The sequence below is a fragment of the Garra rufa genome, chromosome 13 (genome assembly GCF_049309525.1).
Source record: "Garra rufa chromosome 13, GarRuf1.0, whole genome shotgun sequence".
NCBI classification, from domain to species: Eukaryota; Metazoa; Chordata; class Actinopteri; order Cypriniformes; family Cyprinidae; genus Garra; species Garra rufa.
The window spans coordinates 44710244-44729202 of NC_133373.1; the positions used below are offsets into that span (position 1 = coordinate 44710244).

An 18959-nucleotide genomic window follows, 5' to 3' on the forward strand; every position below is an offset into this window, starting at 1 on the left:
ATAAGAATAACGTTCCACCAAAAAGCTTTGTATTCGATCTCAAAACCAGAAAAACATTCTTTCGCAAAAGTATTGTTACCGCAATTAACTTTGCATCGCTCTTAAAATGTTGCGTTCTCTCGTAAAAGTATTGTGTTCTGCGAGAAACTTTGCATTCACTCTCAAAACCAGAAAAACGTTTTTATTTTTTTGTAAAAGTATTGTTTCCGCAGTGAACATTGCATCGCTCTTAAAATGTATTTTCTTGCATAAGAATAGCGTTCCACCAAAAAGCTTGGCATTCGATCTCGAAACCAGAAAAACATTTTCATCCGTTTCGGAAAAATATTGTTTCAGCAATTAACTTTGCATCCCTCTCAAAAACATTGCGTTCTCTCGTAAAAGTATTGTGTTCCCTGAGAAACTTTGCATCGCTCTCAAAATTTGGAGTTCTGCAAGAAACCTTGCATTCACACTCGAAACTATCATTCCTTTCATTCTTTTTTGCATTTATGCAATGAACTTTGCGTCACTCTCAAAACTTACTAATGTATTGCAAATCTTGTCTTGTCTTTTCTGCAATAAATTTCGCTTTGCTGTCAAAACGTAGCGTTTTTTGGCAAAAGAATTGTGTTCTACTGAGAAAGGTTTCCGCAATGGACTTTGCATCACTCTTAAAACATTGCATTCTCTATTATAAATATTACATTCACTGAGAAACTTTGCATTTGCTCTCAAAACCAGAACATTTTCGTTCTTTCCCAAAAGTATTGTGTTTCCGCAATGAACTTAGCATCGCTTTCAAAACGTTGCATTCTCTTGTAAAAGTATTGCATTCCGCAACCAATTTTGCTCTTGAACCCAGCAAAACATTTTTGCATCATCATTTTGCACCAGTTTTCATTCTTTTGCAGAAGGATTTCATTTACACAATAAACTTTGCGTCACTCTTATCATCTTTGCATTTGCTTTCAAAATCAGAGAAAAGTTTTCGTTCTTTTGCAAAAAGTATTGTTTCTGCAATAAACTTTGCTGTCAAAACGTAGTGTTTTTTTTCGCAAAAGAATTGTTTCACTGAGAAAAAATGCGCTGAGTGCTTTCACTCTCACAACCCGAAAAACGTTTTCATTTTTTCGCAAAAGTATTGTTTCCTCAATTAACTTTGCATTGCTCTCAAAACTTTGCATCCTCTCGAAAATGAATATGTTCCCCCATAAACTTTGCATTCGCTCTCAAAACTAGCGATTTTTTTTTTTTTCATTTTTTCACAAAAGTATTGCGTTTCTCAAACAAACTTTGCATTCACTTGCAAAAGCATTGAAATAAAAATTTTACCCCCACATCATATTATTTCCATTAATAGGCAAAATTTCCCTGAGGAAAAGCAAACGTTTTGCGATAGAACACAAAAACACTCACTTGTAAAGTTGTTTCAACTTTTACAAAAAATGTTCGTAATGCCCTAAATTTAAGTTCACTCAACTTAAATATCCGAGTTGTCACATAGTACAACTTAACATTACATGTTCACTAAACTTAAAATTTTAAGGTAGCACAAACAGTTGAAACTGCTTTTTTTTTTTTACAGTGTTTCCCCAAAATATAATATATTTTTTTCCATCACTTAAAATATTTACTTGCAGAGCCCTAAGATTTAGTAAATATTTCAGTAATTTGACAAAACATTTACATACAAATGGACATTCTGCTAAACATCTCTGTTTGTGCTGAACGGATCTGGAAGGAAACAAGGGTGAGTAAATTATTTTTGTATGATATCAGACAAGCCATAAGACCCAATATATACATTTATTTTCTCAGTATGTTCAGAAAATACACTATACTTTACTATACATTCATTTCAGCAGGATTTTAATGGCCACTATCTATTTGTAGATTAACTGAATTACTGCAGCTTCACACATTCATCTTTTTGAACAGGAAAATGTTTGGCCAGCTCATTCGTTAGAGTATGTCGATGCCCCGCCCATATGAAATGAGTGGGCTGTCCCGTGCTCTCCTGACCCGTGGCGTACTCAAAGTGTGCGCTCAGCTCAATGGCCACCGCCGACCGCACCAACCCCACGCCTCCCCCACGCTCCGGCCCGGGATGGTACACTCTACCGCTGACCGGATGCATGAAGAGAGATTCTGGGCGGAACGGAATGGTGAGTTTAGCTCCGCCTCCACAGTATGACAGACGCTCCTCTTGCTCCGCCTCCGATAACAGGTGCGTGAAAACAACAGGTCGATCGTCGCAGCGCAGGAAGTTGCGCTCGCGTCCGCAGAGGGAGAGGAAGGGGAAGTCCTGTTCGTATCGGCCGCTCTGGTTGACTTTCAGACGGTTAAAGAAGAACACTAAGAAGTGCTGGTCTAATAGAGAGAGACAGAGACGGAACACAAGCAGCTTTTGAGTTGTTGGAGTTATTATTATGTACAGTTGAGGTCAAAAGTTTACATCCCCCTTTCAGAATCTGCCAAATGTTATTATTTTACCAAAATAAGAGGGATCATAGAAAATGCATGTTATTGTTTAGTTAGTACTGACCTGAGTAAGAGATTTCACATAAAAGATGTTTACATATAGTCCACAAAAATAATAGTTGAATTTATAAAAAAATGACCCTGTACAAAAGTTGAATTTTGAACTTTTTGTTTTAGTGATAGTTGTTCATGAGTCTCTTGTTTGTTCTGAACAGTTAAACTGCCTGCTGTTCTTCAGAAAAATCCTTCAGCTCCAACAGATTCTTTGGTTTTACAGCATTTTTGTATATTATATATATATATATGTAACCCTTTCTAACAAAGACTGTATGATTTTGAGATCCATCTTTTCACACTGAGGACAACTGAGGGACTCGTATGCAACTATTACAGAAGGTTCAAACACTCACTGATGCTCCAGAAGGAAAAACCATGCATTAAGAGCCGGGGGTGAAAACTTTTGGAATTTGAAGATCAGAGTAAATTTAACTTATTTTGCCATCTGGGAAGCATGTTTTTCTGTGGCCTCTGAAGGGCAGTACTAAATTAAAAAATATGATGTTAAGGCAAAATGAGAAAAATGTACAAATCTCCATTCTGTTTAAAAGTTTTCACAATTCATAATACTAAGATTTATGTGATAAATTTTAATTTTATTTGAAAAAGTTTACATCCTCAGGCTTGTACTTTTACTCAGTTTTATATAATTTATAATAATTTCTTTATATACACACACACACACACACACACACACACACACACACTACCATTCAAAAGTTTGGACACAATATATTTATTATTTTATTATATTTGATTTGCTTTTTAAATACCAAATTGCCAAGGAATCCTTTTTTCTTCATTTTTTTATGAAAAACTGAAGTTAAGAATTTTTATCCCATGAAAAAAAATGTTTTTCTTAAGAACAATTTGTATTTAAAAATAAAATATAATTATTATTATTTTTATATATATATATATATATATATATATATAATTAATATTTAGCTTTTTTTACTTCAAAAAAATATATATATAAGTGTGTCCAGTCTTTTACCGCAGTAAAGATAGTTTGCGGTTTGATATTCAGAAATCTCAAAAGAAATCTGAATATCAAACCGCAAACTATCTTTACTGCGGTCAAACACCTGACTGGTAGTGTATATATTAGTTTATTTTTAATAACTAGCGTTTCATCTCACAAACCTCCTTTTTTAAACCCTGTCATGGGTTATGAATATAGTAATCAAACAGTACTGTATTATTATCAGATTTTATTATGGTCACGATACTTCTTTATGAGTGCAATTATAAGTACAGAAGAGGAAAAGAGGGTTATTGTACCGTACACAAGTTAGCTGATATTAATGTAATAAAGACCACATGACATATTCATATTTCATAAGAACATTACACAACATTGTACTCGTGTGCAGGAGGTCAGAGACTCAGAAATACCTTTAAAACAGGTCACAAAGTTCTTCACCTTGGTGTCATCCAGAAAGAGCTTGACAAGAGAGAAATAAACCATGATTATGAGAATGACATCCAAGGAAACATTATAGCCGTTTAGTCAGTGTTGTACCTGTCCTTGATGATCGATATAGTAGAAATACTCTCTGATTCTCGCCTCAGGACTCTGTCCTTGTGTGTATGAGGACACATCCCTGTATAACAGCCTCCTCCATTTACTGCTAAACAGCCTATTAACAAACCTCATAGCGCCTTTATTTACTGAAAAACCCCGTTGTAATAAACAGGCATGGTGGTGGAAATGTGCGGATCTAATTTATGTAAATCTGTTGTTTATGTTTTGTAGATCCGGCGCTGTCTGTGTCCGGGGGAAACAAAACGCACGGGCTTCAGTTCCGCTTTAACTGAGATCGAAAACGCCGGGATTTTATAGTGTAAACAAGGTAAAACGTGTGCGTGTCGGGGTTTTATTGGTTTATTGTGATTATAAACAGTTTAAAATGTATATTTTGTTAAAAAGGAAGTCGCATTATTATAATAACAGCAGTGGCGCACTTGTTTGAATTCGAAGTGAACACTAGATGGCGCTGTATTGTATTAAATTAGGCAAGGTGAGATTATTATTTGTGACCCTGGGGGTCATAAGGGTCATTTTTAGGACAATATTTGGTCGAGATACAACTATTTGAAAATCTGGAATCTGAGGGTGCAAAAAAATCAAAATATTGAGAAAATCACCTTTAAAGTTGTCCAAATGAAGTTCCTAGCAATGCATATTACGAAGCAAAAATTAAGTTTTGATATATTTACGGTAGGAAGTTTACAAAATGACTTAATGGAACATGATTTTTAATTAATGTCCTAATGATTATAAAAGAAAAATTGGTCATTTTGAACTGTACAATGTATTCTTGGCTATTGCTACAAATATACCTGTGCTACTTAACACTGGTTTTTGTGTCATTTCATACACAGTGTTAATGTGATTTACTTGGGCATAATAAACAAAAAAGAAAGACACTAAATAACTGAAAATAATACATTTAAAAATCTAAGTTTAATTACAAAAATGCATTATTAATAAAAATGCATACATTATTATGAGAATGGAATAATGCAACATGAATACATTTATTTTTATTAGACTGAATTTGTTGCTTTGCCATGTATGTATTTATTTATTTATTACATTTACAAAAAACTCTTGATGAAGTGTTTACTTTTAACCTATTTATGAACTATGAAGTGTTATGAATATTGCAGTTATGTATTTTTGTATACTCATTTAAACCATAATTATTGTGGTCACACCTTTTTAATGTTTTGCTATGTTTCTTTAAAACAATGCCACTTGCATTAATATTTAATATAATTATAACATATTAATATTGCATTAAAATGCCACTTGCTTTAATAATTTATCTAATGCAATGCCATTTAGACATGTATGAGTATGATTTAAGTGTCCAAACACGTTTTATAGCATAGATAGATAGATTGAAAATGTAATTTATTTTAATGTATTATTTTCTCTCGATTACATGGCAGTGACAGATATGCAAAGGATAGATAGATAGATAGATAGATAGATAGATAGATAGATAGATAGATAGATAGATAGATAGATAAATTAAAAATGATAAAATATAAAAATATTTATTTGAGGTAGTTGCCAAAGCAAGACTTCTAATTTTAATTTAGTTTAATAAGATAACTCAAAATGACTAAAAATTTAAATGAAAACAGAAAACGGATTCAAAAATATATATATTTTAACTCTATAAAAATGAACACAGAAATATTAGTTGGCATTTACAACTGTACTGTAAAATAAAAACGGAAAATTTAATAATAAATAAAAATTTACTTTAAAACACAATTCATAATACTGATATTTATGTAATAAATTCTTTTTTTTTAACATTTAAATCTTCAGACATTTATTTTATTAAATTTTATTTCATTAAAATTAAAATTTTATTTTCAATAATTTAATTTAATCATTTGCATATAGATATGCAAATGATAGATAAAGAAAGAAAGAAAGAAAATTAAATTTGTTTTAATTTATTTTCTCTCGATTATACTTTTTGTGAGATAGATAGATAGATAGATAGATAGATAGATAGATAGATAGATAGATAGATAGATAGATAGATAGATAGATAGATAGATAGATAGATAGATAGATAGAATTTTGAGGATTCCACACGGCGCGCGCCGGCGTGCACGAGTTGCCATGGTAACCTGCTCTTTCCAGCCTCCCCGCGCGCTCGCCTGCGAGAAGCGCAAAATGACGTCAGGTTGTCGGTGGTGACGGAGACGCGGGCGGACAGCGCGTGCTCCAGATCCTCGTTCACTCGCATTGACTGCGGCGGCGGCGGAGCCTCTATCACCATGACTGGCGTCCTGTGGATTACTTTCACTGCGTGTTGAAGCGGGAACGAGAGGCACCATGGCTGAGAGGTAAACATGACGCGCGCTCACCCGCATCACCATTGCAGGGCTCGCGTGTGAAATCAAATGCGGTGATTTGGCGACCGAGGTCGAGAGTCTGCTTGCTGAACGACGGTCACCCCGTCAGATGAGCATCGGTGGAATACGATGTGTGTGTGTGTAGCTGTGTGGATGCCTTTAGTTCGTGCATGACACCCTCCACACCCATGAGCCGGTGCTCGGGAGCTCCGAGCTGATCGGATGATCCCCGCACCGGCTCATTGTTGATTTTCTGTCATTCCTCCGTAAAGACACGGACACGCACCTAGCGAACGCATCCCCCCGAGGCGCGCGCACGGCGGGGCGATGCGATGCCAGGACGCGCGCAGCATCCTATTTTAAGCAAAATATCATGACGGGGATGCAGACACCTGCGGCACACGAGCCGCGATGCGTTATCCAGCGTCGTCCTTGCCCGCGAGCCTTGTGCTGTTTAATTATTCATGGTTAGTGTTGAGCAAGTCAGTGATCCATGTGGGAATGTGAAGTGTCATTTTTATTGGAAACCACCCTGTGTTTATCAAACAAAGCAGTGGCCATGAAACGCACGCACAGGGACGGTCAGGGACCCTCTGCGTGGCCGCTCTCACATGTGTCATATATGTGTGTATATATCACAGTAATGGCCGTCATGAAAAATCACACCCATCCCTGTGACAATCCAGGCTTTGTAAAAAATCTTTTAGGACCACTCAGAAAACATATCCAATTAGAGACACTCAATGCATGTCTATCATTTTGCATGTTGGAGTTTATAGATTGCCAAAGGTTTCAATAGAACACATTCCATTGAGAGAAGTTGATTTTTAATGCAAAATTAAAAAAATGGACCTACCATGAGCTACGAGTTTGTTAATCGATGGTTTATGTTGTAGTTGAAGCAAACAGCCTGCATTATTTCAGCTTAATTTTAAAATTTTGTTCTTTTGAAAAACTACATTACCCATAATTCTGCAAAGAAATCTCGACCAATCAGAGAATTGGGACAAACAAATTGGGCCAAATAAGCTCCGCCCACTCCAATAAGCACACAATCACAAATTGTGGACCCAACAGGGCTAAAAAAGTGGGCTGGCACTAATATACTTTATTGTCATCAGATTGGCTAACATGTCCTTAGAGGGCGGGGTTTTAAAGAAAGAGCTTGTTTTTAGCAGGGTGTAATTCCTGGTGGAAAACTACGTTACCCATGATTCTGCAAAGCAATCTCCACCAATCCAAGAATCATGACAAGCAAAACAGGAATGAAAAAGTGGGCAGGTACTAATGCACTTTATTGTCATCCGATTGGCTCACATGTTATTAGATGGTGGAGAGAGTGCATGTTTCGCCAGGGTGAAATTTCCTAGCGAACAACTACATTAGCCTAGCCTGGAAAAATCCAGACCCTAATCTATTAAGATTAAGGGTCTGGGATCGAGCAATGAAAACTGCCTAACTCGAGGGGCGGCACCAAACATGCATTTGAAACTCTAACTGCACGCAATTGGATAACGCCACGACCAATCACAACAATACACGCTTAGCTACCAGCAGAGCTAAATGATGTTTCATTAACAAAGTTCGGGAGAAGCGTGTCAGATGCTTAGCGTAAACATCACAAGTCAATCAGCGCCATAGGTTTAAATACAGCTGACTCACCTCAATTCACTCGATGGTTTATCAGTAAACCTCCACCACCCCATCTCATCACTCCGAGTTCTCGCTACTCCTATTGGGGGGTAACGTACTCTGGGTTCAGGCCACTCCCGAGCTCGGAGCCCTTCACCGGACAGCACGCCAAACATGCACTACTATTCTCCGGCTAATTATATGTAAGCGTGAACTCGTGAACTGATTAAACTCTTGCCGTATCCAGTCGGCAAAAACGTCCTTCTTGCAAAGGAACGATTCGAGTTTTCGGTTTTCTGTTCCTCTTTTATATAGAAAGCCAAGTCTAACTCGTTCATTGTAGCGGCCAAAGCCGTTTCAAACAACTTGTTGTTCATCTGTAGCGACAGCGATCTTTCAAAGTTTACTATATGATTCGAACGTCGCAGTGCTGTCATCATCAGCTTAGCTCGCCTGTGGCCCGCCTACATCAGATACACCAATTTGATTGGTTCCCACAATTGCTTACGTATTGCAGTAACCTGCATCATTGCTCGATGCCAGAGTGTCTTGCAGAGACAATTCAAATTGTGCTCTCGCGAGACCTCTGGATTTCCAGGGTAACATTAGCCATGATTCTGCAAAGAAATCTCCACCAATCAGAGAATCGAAAATGGCGCAAAAAGAGGGTTTGCGGGCACTAATGTACTTTATTGTCATCAGATTGGCTCTCATGTCCATAGAGGGCAAGGTTTTAGAGAGAGAGCATTTTTTTTATCAAGGAGTAATTCTTGGCCAAAAACTACATTACCCACAATTCTGCAAAGCAAACTCCACCAATCAGAGAATCACGACAAACAAATTGTGGCAAGGCACAAAAAAGTGGGCATGCACTTTATTGTCATCAGATTGGCTCAGATGTCCTCAGAGCGCTATCTGCATCTTAAAAATTCAGTGTTGGTTTATGAATTGCACATTTCAGACTGCAAAATTCACAAAACCAATCTTGCATTTTTAAAAACATAAGCATTCATGTATGTGTGGAGTATGTTTCCAAATGCATGTAATGTAGTGTACAAACCTAAAACATACAGCGTAAACAGTCTAGTCCATTTCATGAACACATGATTCTTTTAAATTGGTTCTTTATAGTGAATCAAAAACTCATCGCAACCAATGTAGTCCGATTCACAAACAAATGACTCTTTTGAATCGGCTCTTTTTGGTGAATCGAAAACATACAGCACAAACAATGTAGTCCAATTCAAGAACAAATGACTCTTTTGAATCAGTCCTGTTTAGTGAATCAAAAACATACAGCACAAGCAGTATAGTCCAATTCATGAACAAATGACTCTTTTGAATCAGTCCTGTTTAGTGAATCAAAAACATACAGCACAAGCAGCGTAGTCCAGTTCATGAACAAATTACTCTTTTGAATCAGTCCTGTTTAGTGAATCAAAAACATACAGCACAAGCAGTATAGTCCAATTCATGAACAAATGACTCTTTTGAATCAGTCCTGTTTAGTGAATCAAAAACATACAGCACAAGCAGTGTAGTCCAATTCATGAACAAATGACTCTTGAATCAGTCCTGTTTAGTGAATCAAAAACATACAGCACACGCAGTGTAGTCCAATCCATGAACAAATGACTCTTTTGAATCAGTCCTGTTTAATGAATCAAAAACATACAGCACAAGCAGTGTAGTCCAATTCAAGAACAAATGACTCTTTTGAATCAGTCCTGTTTAGTGAATCAAAAACAAATAGCACAAGCAGTGTAGTCCAATTCACAAACAAATCACTCTTTTGAATCGTCTTTTTTCAGTGAATCAAAAACATACAGCACAAGCAGCATAGTCTAATTCATGAACAAATGACTCTTTTGAATCAGTCCTGTTTAGTGAATCAAAAACATAGAGCACAAGGATTGTAGTCCAATTCAAGAACAAATGACTCTTTTGAATCAGTCCTGTTTAGTGAATCAAAAACATACAGCACAAGCAGCGTAGTCCAGTTCATGAACAAATGACTCTTTTGAATCAGTCCTGTTTAGTGAATCAAAAACATAGAGCACAAGGATTGTAGTCCAATTCAAGAACAAATGACTCTTTTGAATCAGTCCTGTTTAGTGAATCAAAAACATACAGCACAAGCAGCGTAGTCCAATTCATGAACAAATTACTCTTTTGAATCAGTCCTGTTTAGTGAATCAAAAACATACAGCACAAGCAGTATAGTCCAATTCATGAACAAATGACTCTTTTGAATCAGTCCTGTTTAGTGAATCAAAAACATACAGCACAAGCAGTATAGTCCAATTCATGAACAAATGACTCTTTTGAATCAGTCCTGTTTAATGAATCAAAAACATACAGCACAAGCAGTGTAGTCCAATTCATGAACAAATGACTCTTTTGAATCAGTCCTGTTTAGTGAATCAAAAACATACAGCACAAGCAGTGTAGTCCAATTCATGAACAAATGACTCTTTTGAATCAGTCCTGTTTAGTGAATCAAAAACATACAGCACAAGCAGTGTAGTCCAATTCAAGAACAAATGACTCTTTTGAATCAGTCCTGTTTAGTGAATCAAAAACATAGAGCACAAGCAGCGTAGTCCAATTCAAGAACAAATGACTCTTTTGAATAAGTCCTGTTTAGTGAATCAAAAACATACAGCACAAGCAGTGTAGTCCAATTCAAGAACAAATGACTCTTTTGAATCAGTCCTGTTTAGTGAATCAAAAACATAAAGCACAAGGAGTGTAGTCCAATTCATGAACAAATGACTCTTTTGAATCAGTCCTGTTTAGTGAATCAAAAACAAACAGCACACGCAGTGTAGTCCAATTCATGAACAAATGACTCTTTTGAATCAGTCCTGTTTAGTGAATCAAAAACATACAGCACACGCAGTGTAGTCCAATTCATGAACAAATGACTCTTTTGAATCAGTCCTGTTTAGTGAATCAAAAACATACAGCACAAGCAGCGTAGTCCAATTCATGAACAAATGACTCTTTGAATCGGCTCTTTTTAGTAAACCCAAAACATACAGCACAAACAGTGTGATCTAATTAACAAGCAAATTATTATTTTAAATCATTTTTATGAGTGAATCAAAACACAGCGCAAACTTTGTAGAGTATTCTGAAGTGAATCGAATCGAATTGAACTGGTAAATCAGAATGGATCCCAGCCCTAGTGAGCATCAGAGAGGCGTTTGATGTTGAGTTTGTGTCCGCTGATGTGGATGTGGAGTAGGTTGGAGGTTGGGTGTGTAAATGGGTGAAACCACAGCTGGGTGGAGCTCAGGCGTGTTTGGTCCCGTTGTCGTCCTCATTGAGTCATTCTCAGAGATCACAGGCTCAATGAGGGCTGTTTACCGTGTGGTCAGTGTGAATGTCATCGTATTGTGGCCGTGGCATTCAAAACACAGTGTGCACAGGTGCCGCCCTGGTCCTACACTACCGAACACCTGTCTCTCGTGTTAGATGTTTGTACTGTTTGTACAGTATTTATTAATATTTTAATTATATTTTATTTTTATATTTTATCCAAATTTCTATTTTCATATTTCATAATTTTAAATGTTTTTAGCTTTAATTTATTTTTATTTCAGTTTAAATTTTAGTGTTTTATTTTATTTTATGTAATGTTTATATCTTATATTTTAAAGACATTTTATATTTTATTGCAGTTTTTAAGCAAAATTTTATTAGCTGAAATTAGAATTAAATTCAGTTAGCTTAAATTTAGTTATTAATGTTTCTTTTAGCTATTTTGCTTATTTTTTTATTTCAGTTTTAATATTAGCAATGTTAGTACTTCAACTTACAAGTTTAGGTTTTGCATCTAATATTATTTTATTTTATTATAATTGACTTTGTTTTATTTTACCTTTACTTCCATTTACAAAAAAAACATGCTCTTGTTCCTTAGCTGTGATCTATTTTAATTTCAGTATTTTATTTTAGTTTATTTCAAAAATATTTGTTACATTTGTATATGTATATATGTATCTATATTTCTCTCTCTCTCTCTCTCTCTCTCTCTCTTTATATATATATATATATATATATATATATATATATATATATATTTATTTAAATACTATATTTCAGTATTTTATTTCAGTTTATTTCAAAAACAAATCTTATTTCATTTTTATTTTGTTTTATTTCAACTTTACAAAAACCATGATCTCATTTTTATATTCTTTTTTATTTCTGTTTAGATGCAGTCTATTTTTATTTTATTATTATTATTAATGTTTTTTTTAAAGATATTTCTGTTTTGTTTAGATTTTTATTGCAGTTTTAATTTTAGCAACTTTAGTACTTCAACTTACAAGTTTAGGTTTTGCATCTAATATTTATATTTAATTTAATTTTGTTATTTTATTTATTTCAACTTTACTTCAATTTTCAAAAACCATGCTCTCACTTTTATTCTTTTTTAAAAATTCTGTTTAGCTGTAATCTGTTTTTATTTTAGTGTTTTATTTCAGTTAAAGTAAGTTTTTATACATTTATGTTTGAATAAATTAATGAATTTGGTTTTGGTTTCTTTCAATTTATTTTTTTTTATTTTTTTTAGGTTTTGCATTTAAAATTTTATTTTGTTTTGTTAATTTTATTTTACTTCAATTACTAACTTTACTTCAATTTACAAAAACCATAATCTCATTTTATTCTTGTTTTGAAATGTCAATTTAGCTGTAATCTTTAACTGAAATTTGTATTAAAGTATTTTATTTCAGTTTATTTCGAAAACAATTTTTATTTCATTTTTATTTTGTTTTATTTCAACTTTACAAAAACCATGATCTCATTTTTATATTCTTTTTTATTTCTGTTTATTTCAAAAACATTTGTTACATTTATATATGTTTAAATAAATAAATTGATTTAGTTATTATTGTTTTTTATTATTATTTTTTAGATATTTCTGTTAGGTGTTGCATCTAATATTTGTATTTGTATTATATTTAATTTCAACTTCAATTTACAAAAACCATGCTTTCATTTTTATTCTTTTATAAAATTTCTTTTTAGCTGTAAACTTTTTTTAAACTACAAAACATTTTTTTTTTTACATAAATAAATAAACAGATTTAGTTATTAATGTTTCTTTCAAAACATTTTTATTTTGCTTAATATTTTATTTCGGTTTAAATTTGACCAATTTAGTTTAGTTTTTTCATCTTATATTTTTTCTTTTATGATAATTGACTTTATTTTAGTTTATCTTTTCTTACAAAAACCATGCTCTCATTTTTATTCTTTTTTTTTTTTTTTTTTTTATACAATTCCTTAGCTGTAATCTATTTAAATTTTAGTATTTTATTTATTTCAATAATATTTGTTACATTTATGCATGTATATATATCTATATATCTATTTTTCTCTCTCTCTCTCTCTCTCTCTCTCTCTCTCTCTCTATATATATATATATATATATATATATATATATATATATATATATATATATATATATACAAATATATAATAGTTTATTTATATCTTTAGGTTTTTCCATCTTATATTTATTTAATTTAAATTTTTACATTTTTTTTTCAAATTTATTTCAATTATCCAAAACAATACACTTTTTAATTTGTATTATTTTAGAATGTTTTCTTCTGTTTAGCTTTAATTTAAAAAGCAAAGTGTATCATTTTAGCATTTATTACTCAAATTGCATATTGCATAAAAACTGAAAAGCACTTGCATAAATTTATTTTTGGCATTTATGAATTATCATGCAACATCCAGCTTTAAAGATGCACAAGTTTGTCTCAAAAACCCAGTTGTGTTTAAAAGCCACTAAGAGCTTTTGAGTTCCCTATGACTTCATTACACACTATTGTCAGAAAAGCTGTTGTAGAGCTGGGGTCGCCGGCGGCAGTCACACAATGCCTTTTCAATTGATCTGCCCTCTTAAACATGCCTGACCGGCCCATAATGCAGTGCATTTGAGAAGTGTGGGTGGCTGCATTCTAGTTTAGTTAGTCAAGGAATCTTTAGTCTCTGCTCTTAATAGATTGAAGCTGTCAGAGTCATCTTTGTTGAGTAGAAAGTTTGTTGTAGTGCTTTGCTTTGAGTTTTCATTATTATGCAGATGATGGAAAATGATCTTGTGCTCGACTATCTGTCATACAATATATGGCTCTTATATGGAGTGGTAGTTTACCCAAGCATGTCACTGATGTAAAATAATGATAATACGCCTAATTTTACAGATGACTTCTGGTCGTGGTAATGATGCTGCATTGAGTTGAACAGACTCTGCAAGGTCAATGAAGACACTCCATCACACTAATGAGCTTTCAATAGACCGACCCTTTACACGCCCATCTCTACTGCATACTTATAGATTAGCACATGAGATAGAAAACTTCAAGAACAATGAAAATTCTGAGACTTTTTCCCCCCCTAGAACACTAGGTAAGGTCAAGTAAACTAGACTAACCAAGTTCACCACAGGGCACTACAGGCATCATTATTGCAGACTACAAAAATTATCTTTATTGTAATGCTGTAGTATAAAAAATATAATATAATATATTATAAAACATTATAGTTTATTTATAGTTACTTATTTTATTTCGGCTTTATTTCAATTATACAAAACAATATTATTTTTCTTTTTTTTATATTTCTATTTAGTTTAAGTTTATTTTTATTTTGGTTTCATTTTTTGTAATTTTAGTTATTCAACTTGTTTGTTTACATTTTTCATCTAAATTTTCTGTTTTATTTCATTTTATTATTTCATATTTATTTTAATTATCCAAAACAATGTGCTTTTAAATTTTTATTCATTTAGTTTTTATGCATTTTTATTTAGCTTTAATTTATTTTTATTTCAACTTCAACTTATTTACATTTTTCATCTAATATTTATATTTTAAATTTATTTCAGCTTGCTTTCAGTCATCAAAAACAATGCACTTTTTTGATTTGTTATTATTTTTTATATTTCTATTTAGCATTATTTTATTTCAATTTTAATTTTATTACTTAAATTTACACATTTAGGTTTTTCATCTAATATTTTTTATTTTATTTTATTTTATTTTATTTTTCAAGTTTATGTCAATTATCCAAAACAATGTGCTTTTTCATTTTTATTCATTTAGTTTTTACACATTTTTATTTAGCTTTAATTTATTTTTATTTCAGTTTTATTTTTTTGTTCTTTTAGTTATTCAACTTGTTTGTTTACATTTTTCATCTAAATTTTCTGTTTTATTTCATTTTATTATTTCATATTTATTTTAATTATCCAAAACAATGTGCTTTTAAATTTTTATTCATTTAGTTTTTATGCATTTTTATTTAGCTTTAATTTATTTTTATTTCAACTTCAACTTATTTACATTTTTCATCTAATATTTATATTTTAAATTTATTTCAGCTTGCTTTCAGTCATCAAAAACAATGCACTTTTTTGATTTGTTATTATTTTTTATATTTCTATTTAGCATTATTTTATTTCAGTTTTAATTTTATTACTTTAATTGATTTATACATTTAGGTTTTTTTATCTAATATTTTTTATTTTATTTTATTTTATTTTTCAAGTTTATGTCAATTATCCAAAACAATGTGCTTTTCATTTTTATTCATTTAGTTTTTACAAATTTTTATTCAGCTTTAATTTATTTTTATTTCAGTTTTATTTTTTTGTTCTTTTAGTTATTCAACTTGTTTGTTTACATTTTTCATCTAAAATTTTTATTTTATTTCATTTTATTATTTCATATTTATTTTAATTATCCAAAACAATGTGCTTTTAAATTTTTATTCATTTAGTTTTTATACATTTTTATTTAGCTTTAATTTATTTTTATTTCAACTTCAACTTATTTACATTTTTCATCTAATATTTATATTTTAAATTTATTTCAGCTTGCTTTCAGTCATCAAAAACAATGCACTTTTTTGATTTGTTATTATTTTTTATATTTCTATTTAGCATTATTTTATTTCAATTTTAATTTTATTACTTAAATTTACACATTTAGGTTTTTCATCTAATATTTTTTATTTTATTTTATTTTATTTTTCAAGTTTATGTCAATTATCCAAAACAATGTGCTTTTTCATTTTTATTCATTTAGTTTTTACACATTTTTATTTAGCTTTAATTTATTTTTATTTCAGTTTTATTTTTTTGTTCTTTTAGTTATTCAACTTGTTTGTTTACATTTTTCATCTAAATTTTCTGTTTTATTTCATTTTATTATTTCATATTTATTTTAATTGTCCAAAACAATGTGCTTTTTCATTTTTATTCATGTAGCTTTTATACATTTTTATTTAGTTTTAATTTATTTTTATTTCAACTTCAACTTTTTAAGTTTGTTAACATTTTCCATTTAATATTTATATTTTAATTTTATTTCAGCTTGCTTTCAGTCATCAAAAACAATGCACTTTTTCATTTGTATTATAATTGTTTTTTTTATTTATATTTTATTATTTTATTTTATTTCATTTTATTTTAATTTTACATTTTTATTTAGCTTTAATCTATTTTATTTTAGTTTTAATTGTATTACTTCAACTTATTTATACATTTACGTTTAATACTTTCACTATAAATACTATAAATAAATAGTTTTTAATATGCTTAATCTAATACTTTTATTTTATTTTATTATCTAATTTATTAATTATTAATTTAAATAGTTCAATTATTGTTTTGCTTTTTCATTTTTATTCATTTAGTTTTTCTACATTTTTATTTAGCTTTAATTTATTAAATTATTATTTTGCTTTTTCATTTGTATTCATTTAGTTTTATACATTTTTATTTAGCTTTAATTTATTTTTATTTCAGTTAGTTTAGTACCTATTTATATCTGTAGGTTTTTCATCCAATATTTATTTATTTTTTATTTTTTCAGATTTATTTCAATTATTCAAACCAATACACTTTTTAAAATTTTTATTCTTTTAATATTTTATAATAAATTGCATTTTATATTTCATATATTTCTCTTAAGCTTTAATTTATTTTTAATTCAGATTTAGTTTAGTACTTGTAATACTTAAATAAAATGTAATACTTATTTAGTATTTTATTTAGTTGCCAGTGCAACATTTCTAATTTTCATTTAAATTTAAAAAAGTGATAAATATGTATTGTTTAAATAGCTAAGTATACTTTACATCATTTTTGAAGTTAAGCTGGTTTTAATATTAAAAGATTGTTTAAAGAAATGTTTTTTTTTATTACAGAAAGTATTACAGTATTACAGAATGTATTTTTTATTCATATTGTATTACTATGTAAAATGTTTCTGTTTTGCTTTATTTTTATTTTAGTTTTAGTTTTAGCATTTCAACTTATTTAATCTAATATGTTTATATTTGATATTTTATTTATTTTTGTATTGCAATTAGAATGATTTTTTAATGAGCTTAATTATATGGGCTTATTGGTTTAGTAATGATTCTTTTTTTTTTGCTTTTTTTTTTTTTTGCTTTTTTGCTTAATTTTAAGTTTTGCATCTTAAGTTTACGTTTTGCATTTAATATCTAATATTTAATTTTTTTTTGCATCTAAATTAATTGAATACTTTATATATGTATTTTCCTGTTGGTTTTGGGGTGAAATATTACATTGCCCCATGTATTGGTCAGGCGGTGCGAGTAGCCACAGAGTGACCGCATGAGCTCCAGTCACGAATGAATTATTAATCAGATTAATACGGGAAACATGATGTCTCACGGTTTAGGAAGGGAGCGTATCTCAACATAAGAGCGAGTGATGTCATTTGTCCAAGTGTCAGTAATTAATGTGCTCTTGATCCCACAGACGATATGGAGGCTGTAGCGACTTCAAATAAAAAATCAGCAGATAAGGAGCCGCATGATAATTATGACTCATGCAAAATATGCAGATTGCAGCAAGAAAGACTGCAGATCAGCAAACAGACGCTGCTGCCAGATTGCACGTGTTCAGTAAAGAGTCTTTTGGAAAAACCAACCAGACTAATGATGCATTTGATCAAATAATGTGCACCGGTCGTGACTTATAGCAGGTTTACCACAAATTAGAGCGAAAACAAACAAATAAATATGTAGATTTTAGTTTTTCTTCAACTTACTGTACACCTAATTATAAGTTTAAGTTTTTCATTTAATATTAAAGTTTATATTATTTTCAATTAATAAAAACAGTTTTTTTCTGTCTTTGTTTTTTAATATTTCTATTTAGATTTAATTTCTGTTATTTTAATATTAGTGACTTTAGTACTTATATGTCAATTATAGGTCAATTATAGTAAATAGGAATTATGCTCTGCAATAATTTTCATTCTCTTTTTATGTCTATTTAGCTTTAATTAATTTTTAATTTTAGTAATTTATTTTTTGTTATTTTCATTGTATTATTTCACATTTATTTCAATTATCCAAAGCAATGTGGTTATCCATTTTTATTCATTTTGTTTTTTGTACATTTTTATTTAGCTTTAATTTATTTTTATGTCAGTTTTAATTTGAGTAATTTTAGTACTTCAGCTTATTTACTGTATATATTTAGGTTTTTCATATAATATTTATTTTATTTTAAGATTATTTTAATTATCCAAAAGAATGCCCTTTTTATTTTTATTTTTTTACTTTATGTATATATATATATATATATATATATATATATATATATATATATATATATATATATATATATATATATATATATATATATATATATATATATATATACATAATTTTACTTTTTAAATACTTTTTAAGTACTTAAACATTAATGTTCTGCATTAATTGTTATTCTCTTTTTTATGTCTATTTAACTTTATTTATTTTTTATTTTTATTTTATTATTTCACATTTATTTCAATTATCCAAAACAATGTGCTTTTTCACTTTTATTCATTTGGGGGGGGGGGGGGTTAATG

General features: G+C 30.5%; 2 protein-coding genes across 2 annotated transcripts in view; one reads left to right on the forward strand and one right to left on the reverse strand.

Moving 5' to 3' along the window:
* Nucleotides 1-1769: 1769 nt before the first annotated feature.
* Nucleotides 1770-4306, reverse strand: c13h8orf82 (chromosome 13 C8orf82 homolog). The gene is made up of 3 exons (XM_073816988.1): nt 4046-4306; nt 3919-3967; nt 1770-2352 (listed from the first exon to the last, which is right to left on the reverse strand). The coding sequence occupies exons 1-3, from the start codon at nt 4178-4180 to the stop codon at nt 1886-1888; spliced, it is 651 nt and encodes a 216-aa protein (XP_073673089.1). The 5' UTR covers nt 4181-4306; the 3' UTR covers nt 1770-1885.
* Nucleotides 4307-6269: 1963 nt separating this feature from the next.
* arhgap39 (Rho GTPase activating protein 39) overlaps nt 6270-18959 on the forward strand; it is a 66407-nt gene continuing 53717 nt past the window's right edge. The window contains exon 1 of the mRNA XM_073816361.1: nt 6270-6399. Within this exon, the coding sequence (XP_073672462.1) occupies nt 6389-6399 (11 nt within the window). The 5' untranslated portion in view covers nt 6270-6388. The remainder of the gene's footprint in view (nt 6400-18959) is intronic.